This window comes from Seriola aureovittata, chromosome 14, assembly GCF_021018895.1.
Source record: "Seriola aureovittata isolate HTS-2021-v1 ecotype China chromosome 14, ASM2101889v1, whole genome shotgun sequence".
Taxonomy (NCBI): domain Eukaryota; kingdom Metazoa; phylum Chordata; class Actinopteri; order Carangiformes; family Carangidae; genus Seriola; species Seriola aureovittata.
This window is the reverse complement of record NC_079377.1, coordinates 4,291,868-4,304,773: the sequence shown is the minus strand read 5'-3', so window position 1 is coordinate 4,304,773 and position 12,906 is coordinate 4,291,868. Positions and strand designations below refer to the sequence as shown.

The window sequence follows — 12,906 nt, the reverse complement described above, 5'->3', positions numbered from 1 at the left end:
ACAGATTTTTCACTTTCAGTCAACCTGAGTCGTGTCTTTCTGCAGCTTGGTTTTGATCTTATTTATATAACAAACAGCCTAATCAGCCAAAATTATGACCCAGACTGGATCATCATACAGCAGTTTCAAAGTACTGTCAACAACAGTCAAACAAAGATTTGAATTTGGAGTTGATGTGCCATCCTACTCTGAATATAGATGGATTTTTTATTTTTTATTTTTTGCTTTTTATTGGCTACCAGAGATTTTACAAAATTGAATTATAAATACTTTGTCATTACATGCCTGTTTTTACCATGTATATAGTTAGACAAACAAGCGCTTAGGGGAAGATGACACTATACATGGATTTTTAAATAAGCAATGACACACAGGTGTCCTGCTACGAAAAGAATGGTCGATAAAGTAAAGGCAAGAATTATGTTTGCTCCAGTTCTGTCATTTTCTATCAGGACACAATAAAACACAGAAGTTGGAAGTAATAGTTTCCATTATTTTTGTGTTCAAAGGCCAAGGCTGACATTACTCTATGTTTTTCTTGAGTCAATAAATCCCATAAAGACCAAAACAGATATTTCCTTAACCTGTCTCTTAATACTTTTTAACTATTCTTCCCTGTTTGTGGCATCCAGACTCAACCCTTTCTTTCTGCTCAATACGTACATCTGCTTAAACAGGGGATAAATGTCTAGTTTCACATTTTAAATAATCAATTGCCTAAAAGAGCAGGTCACTGTAATTTTTATCATACATCACTCAAACAGGAGTAAATAATGCATTTGTTGGGGACTATTCATATACTGCTCTACAGCAGTTTATTATAAGTTATAAACTACAGGGCCCATGTTCATCCTATTGAGGTAACATGTCACTGCAATGGTTTGCAATCAGTGCAATGGTGTGGCTCACTGATGTGTTTTTAATAGTTTTTGGACGTGACAGGAGCTCTGACGAATAAGATATATTAGATTTTGGCTACTTAGACAATAATAGGATCAATTCAGTGTTGTTGTTTTTTGTATTACCATGGAATTAATTGACAATGAGAAAAATAAGGCACATTGCCAGTCTTGACCTACAGTTGCTTCAGTTTTACTGTTGTTACTGGTTGCTTGGCCCACTTCCGCACACACATTGCTGAGTGATCCATCTTCTTAATACGCGATCTTTGGTCTCTCACTTATCAGCGAGGAAACTTCAAAATCTATTCGTCCAACTGTAACCTGAGGGGCCGCCCACTCCTCTAATGCTGTAGCCTGGCTCCAACTACAGACTATCGATCTTTGCACATGTCGTATGCAGCAGGAGGTTGACTGGTGGTCTGACACAGATCTTTAAACACAAGCTAACTACAGTCGGCTCTGTTTAAAGAAAACAAAGCAACATTAACACTATGCCTGTCCGGGTGGTAATGCAGGGTCCTGGACCCTGGGGATTCAGGCTCGTTGGGGGAAAGGACTTCGAGCAGCCCCTGGCTATTTCCCGGGTAAGTTAGTTTTACTGTTAGCTGCTGCATTGTTATCAAGTGGTGTAACCGCACCTGGGCTTGTCCCTACGAAACTTTCACCTCTCGTTGTCTTCTGTCGACTTCACTGACAACAGACAAACAGGAACAGAGTTAACGTTAGCTTATGTTTAAAACAGGCGACCGTTACTTCACAGAAGCGAGACTAGTGTCACTTCTAATTTAGCTAATGTTAGCTAACGTTACAGTGTCGCTATCCTCTTACCTGCCTAGTGTTTTACCTCGAGACTTCCAGATACAAATGTGGTGGTTTGTGGAGCCCCATAACATTATACAAGATCATTTTTATGATTTTCTTTAACCAGAGCTTTCAGCGTAACTTTTCGTGTTAGACAAAGTGAGAACTGTCGAATATATACCAGACTCTCATATGAACCTGAGCTCTCATATCTTATCTCTTTAATTCCTAACTTCAAAGTAAAAGTATAATTTGGAGGATAAAATTTGAACTGTCCTTTATTTTGACATCCCTCAGTGTTAATACATCCTATTTCCTCTAAGTTACTTTACCACAACATAGTTGTACACATCAATACAAAGCTTTATAAGACAGCATCATACAGGTTTTATAGTGTGACACTCCTGTGGCAATAATTATAAACCACGATATGACTCGACTGTGTACTAAGTGGAGTCTGCTGCTCCTGTTGTAAATGTTGTTACTGTGGTCAGTCCACTCCACCCATGGAAAAGTGATTAGGAATTCCTGGACTGTGCCATAGTCGTCCCCTGCTTCCAGCCTGGAGCCTTTATCTTCAATAGAGAGGCTCCCCTGGAGGCAGTGCTCAGCCTGAGCCACTGACTCAAAACACCTCGCTGCAAGTGTTTACTGTAATTAAAGAAATGTGTGTGAGGGTCCTTTGGGGTCAGAGTTAAATGGAGGAGTGGCAGTAGGTTCTGACTGGATGTAAGGCTTGTAGAAAGTAAGTGTGGGAATGGGAGGACGAGCATGTATTTGACTTTAAATTAAATTTGTGTTTCACATCTGTAAAAGGTTATCTTTGTAAGTTATTAAATGCTTGTGTGTTTTTTCTTCATTTTTTCAAAAATATTTTAAAAGGGTGTGAAAGACTCCTGAGAATTTCACTTTCAAAAAGACTAAACCTTATGTCAAGCTCACATACAGCCCCAAAGAGTGTTGCTTTTTATGAATTAAGTCTCATGTATTGTAGGTCACCCCTGGGAGTAAAGCAGCCCAGGCCAACCTGTGTATCGGAGACATGATCTTGGCCATCGACGGAGAGCCGACAGAGCACATGACTCACTTGGAGGCGCAGAATAAGATCAAGGCCTGCATAGATGAGATGGTGCTCTCCATAGACAGGTAGGAGGTGGCAACATGTGCCAGTCTGATGTGCATAGCCGCGGGCCTAAAAAACACAGTAATATGAGACAGCTCAGCCACAATCCAGGTGTTCAGGAAGTAATGTTATGTTTATTCATGCCTTTTTAAAGGGCGAGTCTGTCTTTGGTTTTACTGAAATCTTTAGTTTGCAGAGTGTATGTATGCTAAGCGTTGTTGTAATTCTGTGTCATGTGCATTACATCATACTACTGGCAGCAGATGATTTCAAGCTGCAGGGATGTTGAAACGGATTCAACAGGCAGGTTGAAGCAAATGTGTCTGTTCAAATTAAGAGAAAGTCAGTTGACTGTGAGGTGGGGCAAACCGCCGATGAGGCCAAGCAGAAGAAGAGCTCTGTTGCATTCAAAGACACAGGCATATTATCATGTTCATGTGCGGCTACACAGGAAAACAGAAACCCAGGAACAGGAAAAAAAAATCCAGACATGTTGTTTTTAAACTCACTGTGTGTATAATTACTATGTGATTATAGCATCTTTCAAGCCTTTTTCTTCTTCCTCAGGTCAGAAACGAAACTGTGGTCGCCACTTTCATCCGAGGAAGGGAAGACACATCCGTACAAGATGAATCTTGCATCAGAACCTCGGGTGAGTGTCACCATCAAAGCTGAATGTAGAACTTAAGCTTTCAAAATTACTCCCCCAGCTCTGTTATTTCAATTTTAAAAACGGGGAAATCCCAATTACAGGTAGCCATATAGTTTCTGGAAGCCTGCACATTCCTTTCCCACCACGCCCGCAAAGGCTTGTGGGCCTTTTTTTTTTTTTTTTTTTTTTTTTTTTTAATAGTGCCAATGATGAAGTCATTGTTTACTCCCCAACAGGAGGTTTCCTAGGAGACGGTAGTTTATCAGCCAAGGTCTGACGCAAGCCTCAGTTCCTGTCCGCTGAGTGGAAAGTTGAGGCCGAAGTGTGAATTCATGTAGGAAACGGTGTGATGTGTCACAGGCTTTGTGTGTTTCACAGATGTTACGTATTTTTCTCACACACACAATAACGTGTCTCAAGCGCTTGTCTGGAGTCTGTCACTGTGATGCCTCTTTACGTTTTTCATACATTTAAACCACTTTATCATTGTTTTTAAGCTGTTGTAACATTGGTCTGTGCGAGTATTGTCAGTGTCTTTCTGTGCGTTTACTTGCTTGCAGAGACTCTGGGTTGTTCTGTAATTTAGATGTCAGACGCTTGAAGCATGAGCTGTATTTGGAGGCATCTCCGTCTTTCCACTGTGAAGCATGCAGTAGATTTGCTGGTATTTATGTGCCCACTTTGATGGCATGCCAGTGTCATGATGTGTCTTTAAAGACCGTTCACTGGTTAGCTATAATTCAGGCCACAGTCCACAGTCATATATTATGATAAATCATGTATTTAATTATTCAAACTAGAAGCAGCAGTGTTAGAAGAAAATTGCATTTTCAGTCTAACAAAGTTTCCAAACTCTTTTTTGAAAGTTGTAACAATGAATTCTAATGAAATAAGTGAAAACCACAAGTCGTTGTGTTAAGCAACATTCATAACACATGATATCAGCTGCACATTTGCAAAAAGTTATGACCACTACTGCAGCGAGTGTGCACTACGTGTGTTGCATGTTTCAGACAGAGAGTGAATTATTTCACAAATACCTGCACTCACCACCTTTCGTTTTAACAGAACAATTTTTCTCTCATTTTCACAGGAAGTGAAACACATCGGCTCGACCCACAACAGGAGTGCGCTGCCGTTTACTGGTTTTGGCTCCAAAGTTGTGACCAACCAGTACAACAGCCCCTCTGGTCTCTACTCTTCAGAGAACATCAAGAACTTCAACTCGGCTGTGGACGAAGTTAAAACCATGGCTACACCCAGTGAGCCCAACAACAAGTAAGAGGAACTTGAAAGGACAAGTGAAGGCTGGGTAACAAGAGGGTCAAGATTTAGTCAAGACAGACCACAGAGCAAACCCTACCTCTTGAATCATGGGAACAATGGAAAGCCAGTTGTTGCTCCTGTCCAGGCTTTCAGTGACACCGTACTGGCACCTGGCACATGTAGTCACGCAGTGATTTATTTATTTCTATAGTTAATGTAGAAACAACAACAGCTTGATTTTCCCCCAAACTCTGGGCTGAAATATAATATGATTTTTTAAATGTTAGATGTATTTCAGGAGTATTTTCTTTGCCTGTGTGACCCAGCCTGCACACTGCATGGCTCCTACTCAACTCCCTTTTTCCTCTAGTTTGTGGAATCCAAATTGTGTTCATATAGCATCACCTTTAAATTAGAAAGAGCGGGTCAAAGTTTAAGGTTAAGGTTGCTTACATGCTCTAGCTTAATGTTCCATATAACATATTTATTATTGTGATGTATTACTTATGTTCCACAGTGCATTTGGTTAAAACAGATAGATGATAATAGATGTATCTACTATTACCTAACATTATTTGTACCTTTTAACTTTAACATTGAAGCTACATTTTTCACTGTACAAACTCATTTCTAAATGCCTCTTAAAGTCTCATCATCGAGCTCCTGTGTTTAATCTTAAAAGAAAGAATAACAGTGCATCTAAGAATCATTTATTTTATTGATTGAAATCTTTCCCCCATAGGTCACTGATTGATCGGCTTCTAACTGCTGGAATAAGTTGATTCTCATCTAATTTTGATTCTGAATTTTGTCTGTGCAGCAAAAATTGAGCTTGCAAGATTTAGGCTCTCTCCCAAAAAGACTGTATGATAAGAGTCTTTCCAAATCATTAGTAATGTGGATATGATGACCAAGTAAGAGTAGGTGTTCAAAGTTCACTCCAGAAAAAGATGGCAATATAACACTATACTTAAACTGTATCATGATATCCAGAAAAACAAAATCCAGACAATATTGTGTCTCAGCTTTCCGCAGGTTTTGTCATGTTTTTGGACTTTTGTTGCCTTTATGTATCAAGAGAAGAGATAATGAAAAGACACAGTGTTTGCTGTTTGCTGCCGAAGAATGATTGACCTTTTTGCCTCTTGGGACTCCTGCAGACTGACTGAACTGAACACTTGCTTTGTAGATCTCCATCAGATCCATCAAAGGCAGGCAAGCGGCCGCCTGTGGCTGAAGATTCAGAAGTCTACAAGATGCTGCAGGAGAACCAGGAGTCTGATGAGCCTCCTCGACAGTCGGCTTCATTCAAGGTGCTTCAGGAGATTCTTGAGACAGGTACGGATCCTGCTTATTACTCTGATGAAAGAGTTCTCCTTTCCAATGTCTGGCTTTAGGGGAGCAAATTATCTGTCACTTTTAATTAGAGGACAGATTTCTCTGGGTTTTGTTTCCTGATGACTCATTGCTGAGTACACGTGAAAAGAAACATAGATGTGTGTAGAACTAGTGAAAGCTCAAAAGGCATGTTACATTCAGTCTTTGTCATGTTTGTAGGTGACTCTGATAAACCATCAGGGTTTAGGAGCGTGAAAGCACCCACAACAAAGATTGGCTCATCAGTGGGGAATGCAGAGAAGCTGCCAGTCTGTGACAAATGTGGATCCGGGATTGTGTAAGTGTTTTATGATTCCTCGGTACTGTTCTTTTACAGATAGTGTGTTTTATATGCACTGCACACAGGAAGTAGATCACATTTATGGCTTCATTTGAACCCACACCTCCAATTCATTGCTTTACCTCCACCTTCAGGAGACTCATGAGGTTTGATAACACTGTTTAACTTACTTAGTGCTTTTTCAGTTGGAAAACCTCTGTGACACAGTGTTGTGATGCAACACAAAGGGCCCCCAGAGTGTTGAAGTCTCTGTTTGGAGTTTGTCTCCTCCCTGTGGCTGAACTGAGTAAAAACCACCAGACAAACCTCAGTTCACAGCTGCTGCCAAGTTGTTTTTTTCCTTTCACGTTGAAAATGACTTTAATTAGTTCAATTTTCCCCATAAATATTTTCAGTATTACCTTTTCTTACTTTGAGTGAACTTTACTGTTTTGGATTCAGTATCCCTAAAATTCCACATTGTTATGTGAGACAGATGTTTTTCAAAAGACTGCCCATTCTAGTTGAGATGCTCTTACTGACTTATACACTGACTTAGGGGATAGTTATACACCCACATGTCATCAAACAAACTCTAGTTGTTAGAGATTTAAAATGGAATAAAATAAAAGATAATACAATATATCAACAATTCTATTTTCTTGTAACTCTTGCAATGTTAATTCAGCCATTCGTCTTGTGAAGAAAAAAAAAAAAAATATATATATATATATATATATATATATATATAATATGAGAATCTAAATGGCATATGACATATAGCACTGTATATGGTCTCATGCAAGGCGGCCATGTAGCTTAGAAGTTGAGAACCGTCAACCACTATGTCTCTAGTTAGAGGGGGTGTTTGCTGCATCTCTCTCACCCTCCTTTCCTGACATCTCTCTCTACTCTCTGTCTGTAGTAAAAGAAAAAACATGCCACTCATTCATTGACATAACAGTGACCCAACCCCAAAGCCAGATCCATGAGCAAATATTTTCCCAGTTTGATGTGGAAGAACATGACTGTCCTGCACAGACTCCTGGCTTCAACCCCATCCAACACCTTTGGGACGTCCCGAAACACTCACTGCAAGCCAGACATTTTCACCCAACATCGGTGTGGGAACTCACTAATGCTCTTGTGGCTGAAAGGGAGAAAACTTCTGCAGACACATGAGTGTAATAGATTTAGTATTACAGTGGCCATATGAAGAACAGACTTTTGTGTATATCAAGCTTAATGTGATCTTTACATCTGCTCTTCAGGGGGATGGTGGTGAAGCTGAGGGACAAGTTCCGTCACCCCGAGTGCTACACCTGCACAGACTGCGACGTCAACCTAAAACAGAAGGGACATTTCTTTGTGGAGGACCAGATTTATTGTGAGAAGCACGCACGGGAGCGAGTGACTCCGCCTGAGGGCTACGACGTGGTCACAGTCTTCCCTAAGTAGAGCGCTCACTGAGCTAAGCCTCGGGACTGCACGCCACTGTAGGACACCATGATGTCACAACATTTAGCTCATGCTACTCCTGAGACTATAAAAAGGTCTTCTCTCGCATTCTGCTTCAGTACTGTCACTGGTAGGCAGGACAATAAAGAACGACATGTTAAAAAATGTTGATTTGCACATTAACTTTGGCTTCTGTAAAAGGAAAATTCGTGAATAACTATGAGATGATGACACATTTTTCTCTCCCTGATAAACTTTTCTATTTCAGCTGTGTTTTAATGTTTGTCTGTACATGTTCATTCTGTGCTTTTGAATCATGGAAACAATGGAAAGCCAGACTAGTTTCCCCCCCAACAGCCCACATGTTTTCTACAGTTTTATTAAATAAATAGACATACTTTTATTCAGAAAAATAGCTCAAAGACACATTTGAATATCACTGCCAAATAAATATTTTTAGCTTAAACCGGTTCTCCTGTCTTTCTACATCATTGATTGATCATTGAATGAATATAATGTGAGGCCAACAAAAGCAAAACGCTGAGAAATTCAACTGATAAGTTATGGCTTGCTGTATGTATAAACTGCTGCTGTGCTGTCCAATTAGAGAGCGCCGTCAGTGACGTCACTGCTGATGATTTGCACCTGCTGCGACGTCACTGATCAGGCGCAACATCCAGCAGTTTTCCTATCTATATAGAAAGAAATGGACTTTATAAAAAGTCAATAGTGCCGAGTATGATAGAAATTGACGTCACCACATAGTGACGTGAAATAAAAGGAGACAGGTAAAGTGTTGGATTCAGCGCTTGCACCGGTTTTACTGTTCATTTCATGAACTAATGAGTCAGAGTTTCTCGGGTCAAAGTCGGCTGACGTCACGTAACCAGATTCTGCAGATGAAACGCTCGCCGGGCTCCTCAGGTCTGACGCCACCTGCAGGTAGTCCGCCGCATGCCCGTGCTGGTCGGCCATGCGCAGGGTCTCGGTCAGAGCCCAGATGTAGTTGTGGGCAAAGCGCAGTGTTTCGATCTTGGTCAGCTTGGCGTCGTCGGGCAGCGCCGGCAGGATGCTCCTGAGTGCGTCCAGAGCGGAGTTCAGGTTGTGCATGCGGTGGCGCTCCCGGTCGTTGGCCTTCATTCTGCGCCTGCCCCGCTGTCCGGACCGCTCACACCTGGTTCTGTGTGCTGGTAGTTTACAAAGAAAGGTTTCCTCTGAAGTGGCACCAGCTTTAGTCACGGAGCCGCGAAGCGTTGCTGAGTCTCTGGATGTGCGCATGTCACCGGGTTGGCTCCGCACTGTAGGAGACATCCTGTGCAATTAGGATGGTCAATTATAAAGTTAAATCAAGACACAGCCACGAATAAATATATATATATAAAGTCTGCAATAAAAACATCAACACATATTTTAATGAGTCATTTAATGAAGCTTTATGTCTAATAGTCTTTACAGTCTGAAAATCCTCATTTATTATTTTCCATCATCCTCTAACATGTTTATAAATGTGCCACAGAGCTGAGGTGATTCAATTCATTTCCACTGCAGGTTTTTGAAATGACGTAAATAATAAAAGAAGGCAGAATAAGCATGTAGCTGCATCTACTATCTATAAAAACCGTGTGGTAAAGTTGTAACATCAGATAGGAACTTGAGATGGATGGATATATTTGCACTTACTTATGTACTCGTGCCAGGTGAAGTTCGGATAAAGAGACAGTCCGTCGTCCTTGTTAATCCTCTCCTGTAGCAGACAGTGTATATGGGCAGCTGACAGTGAGGGATGGATGCGCATCTCTGTCATTTTATATGGCCTTTATCTTATCTTTTTGCCCGGTGGAAGCCTGAATCAACAGCGCCTGTCAAGTGACCAATCAGCTTCCAGGCAGCGCGTCCTTCTCCCTCTCTCCCTCTCTCATTCTTCACACGACTGTATTTCTTTGTGTATTCTATGTAATGTTCGGTTGAATACATTTATAGTACAAAATGCTACGTCAATATGATAATCATTTTTTACACTCTGAGTGAGATTTAACTTATTTTCTCATAGAAAATAAATATCAGACACCAACTCCCAGAAATCTTAGAAATAGGCTGAATGTAAAATACTGGAAGCAATGATTTGAAATCAGGCACGATGCCGGAGCACTGCTGCCTCTGAGCTGTGGCCATGAGGATTTCTTTATGAATTATTATTATAACTTTTATCACTTTCATAATAACATCTTGCCAGTCATGCAGTCACCTCTCCACCTCACAGTGGCTGTTACATCTTGGTAAAAACACACCACGTGTTCAGTGTTGCACAACCCAGAAAAATACAAAAGGTTCTTTTTACGCATGGAAAATGCTTCATCCAAACCAAACACTGTAAACATTTTACCGTGTGTATGACTGTAGATGGTTATTGTCCAGCTCCAGTGGAAGCTCCGAAGGCTGCAGCACTTTGTTATGATTCTCATAAAGTCTCTGTTTTAATAAAGAGACTTTTAAACGAGGCTGTTATAGTTTCTTTTTATGAACAAAATCTATGAAATTAGAGACTATTTGGTATCTTAACTTTATTTTAATTTTTTTTAATTTTAATTTTTTTTTGAATGGATGGAAATATTTGTTAAGCATGGTGTTTGCGTTTGCTTTTGCAGATGTTATCACATCTCTGTCCTTGAGTTGTAGGCTCCTTGTCACGCCACATTTTACGCACTCAGAATACTGGCACGCGCCGTGCATGGCACACAGTGGTCATAGCAACGTGGAAAATGGCTTCTGGAATCGACTTCAGGTGCATCACAACACTGAAAACTGGTATGAAAACAACAGCATCTGCACGATTATATGCAAAAACATTGTTTATTATTAAGTGTGTTGGTGCGTATTATTGATTGTGCGCTGGTCACGAGCTGGTGAGGTTGGCATTAAAGAACTTTAAACTGCTGTAGGATGGTTCTTCTCGAGAGTTGTAGACAGTTGTTAAAAGGAGCGACTCATGTCTGTGTTAGATAAGAAAACATAACTTATATAAAAGAAAGTATTATTTTTAAAGCTACACATTTGGACAAATGTTTTCTCACTGCGTTAGAGCGCAAAGCTCCGGTATTTGGACAAAGACAATTACGCATGGGGCCACCTAACAAAGAGGATCTGACAGGGTGAAACCTGTTGTGCGAACTGGTAGTACAAAGGCTCTTGTTGTGTGTTACAACAATAAAAGCCCGATTTCTTCTGTACGGTGAGCCTGTAACTGTGCGCCATGACATCTCCAAAAACATCTCCACTATCGCCACAACTCTGTGGCGCATTACAGTTTTATAATATAACTTTACTTTTATGAAGTTAAAGATGAGTAAACCGTGTCGGCACCACGCAGACACGTTTGAGCTCTGGTGAGGGGGAGCGGGGAGTGTGGCAGAGCTCAAACATGATTTACAATTGCCAACAAAGGATCACAAAAAGCTCTCCTTAACTTTCTGTCTAAATATGTGTTTTGGGAACAATCTGATAACCATATGCTTTCAATAAACTGGACAAATACACTAGTGAGATAGGAGATGGTGCCTTGCTGTTATAAAAGGCACGAAAAGTCTAAAGTAAACTGAATATTACCACTTTACAAATAATCATTGATGCCAAATCCATATTCGGATATCATGGACAGGTGTGGGTTTGAAGTTGTCAGTCTCTCTCCTTGATTTTTATCAGTGTGCTGTAGTGTCCTGCTTGTTATGCAAAGTATGGGCAAACATAAGCGGCCAGTTGCTGTGGAAATAGCAGATATCGGAGCAGACTTGGTACGAAAAGTGATTTAACAATATTTAACAATAAACTGAGTAAGCTTCAGAGCAGGTGATACCTGCCGGGTTCTCCTGATTAATACTTCCTCTACTACTTCACTTTACAGTCTCTTTTGCTTATTTATTAAACGAAATCTATTTATTATTATTTTAGCAAACAGAGGTACCAGGTGGGGCTTTATTTTCGTCTTCAGCTTTTTGTTTGAAGGACGTTTTGAGGGGGGCAATCAAAGTCCAACAACTCGCTGACCAGATTGTTGTCATCCCAAACTAGCAGCGAAGCCATTCAATGTGCCCCCCTCCTCTTGTTCTCTCTGGCAAAGAGCTGCCGGGAGAGAAAAAAAGGAAAAGAAAACTTCTTCAAGAAAGGAAAAACATCTTTAAAACATTTAATTGCAACCCGGATGCCATATGTACACCTCTTGTGAAACCCCTCAACAATGTGACTGCCTTTTAGAAAGTATGGAGTGCGCCTTTGGAGACGTGTGCGCTTTTGGAGAGGTGCGCGCGTCGTGACCAGAATGACCCCGAGCACACTTATAACAAGAAGTAATTCACTTTTAATGTGCTTTGGAGTTTCCTTTCACAGGCAATGCATTGTACCTCTCACCTCAGCTTTTGAAGACAGTGTACACCAATTACAGTGGAATAGCTGTCCTTTGGAGACAGTTTGTCTTTTTGTAAAGACTGAGGATTTTAAGAACCAATGGGGCTGTGGCTGCAAGTCGGCCCCTTTCACCCTCTAAACTAATGCAGAATTTACTTTCTTTCTTCTTCTTACAAAGCTGAATTTTGCATTTATTAGTGGCTCTTTGTGGAGAAAAAGAACAAATGTGCATTTTGTTTAAATGGATGAAGTCCTCAGAAGAAATTTAACATTAAGCATTCTATACATCTATAAGTTAGCCACTGAACATTCAGCAGAAGATCTCTTGTGGGCCTTTGTTCTCTCTTTTTGTTTGTTTGTTTGTTTCTTTTGAGAGTTTGTCTATAGTGACTTCCAGTAGATCTGCACATAACTGCTGACAAATCTGCAGAAAAAAACTTGGTTCCAATTGAGTTTGATCTTAAAAATAAACCAAACATAAACTACCACTGACTGCTAAGAATAGTTTCATAGGTCATTTTAACTCTAAATTTGGACCCAGTGGACCTGTTGCAATTTTTCTAACAATTCCAGTAAATCAGAGTAAACGCTGAAATCAGTAGAAGAATGAATTGTTTGTGGATGGCAGTCCACTCTGTGTCTCTGTGTC

The 12,906-nt window shown here is 40.5% G+C and overlaps 2 protein-coding genes across 2 annotated transcripts; one reads left to right on the top strand and one right to left on the bottom strand.

Moving 5' to 3' along the window:
* The first annotated feature begins 1,240 nt into the window (after window positions 1-1,240).
* pdlim1 (PDZ and LIM domain 1 (elfin)) lies at window positions 1,241-8,325 on the top strand. Its single transcript, XM_056396205.1, has 7 exons — window positions 1,241-1,486; window positions 2,698-2,849; window positions 3,394-3,478; window positions 4,572-4,756; window positions 5,934-6,082; window positions 6,302-6,419; window positions 7,673-8,325. Exons 1-7 carry the CDS (start codon window positions 1,394-1,396, stop codon window positions 7,857-7,859), a joined length of 969 nt encoding a protein of 322 aa, XP_056252180.1. The 5' UTR covers window positions 1,241-1,393; the 3' UTR covers window positions 7,860-8,325.
* Window positions 7,873-9,170, bottom strand: neurog3 (neurogenin 3). Its single transcript, XM_056396023.1, has 2 exons — window positions 8,684-9,170; window positions 7,873-7,895 (listed from the first exon to the last, which is right to left on the bottom strand). The coding sequence occupies exons 1-2, from the start codon at window positions 9,168-9,170 to the stop codon at window positions 7,873-7,875; spliced, it is 510 nt and encodes a 169-aa protein (XP_056251998.1).
* Between the last annotated feature and the right edge of the window lie 3,736 nt (window positions 9,171-12,906).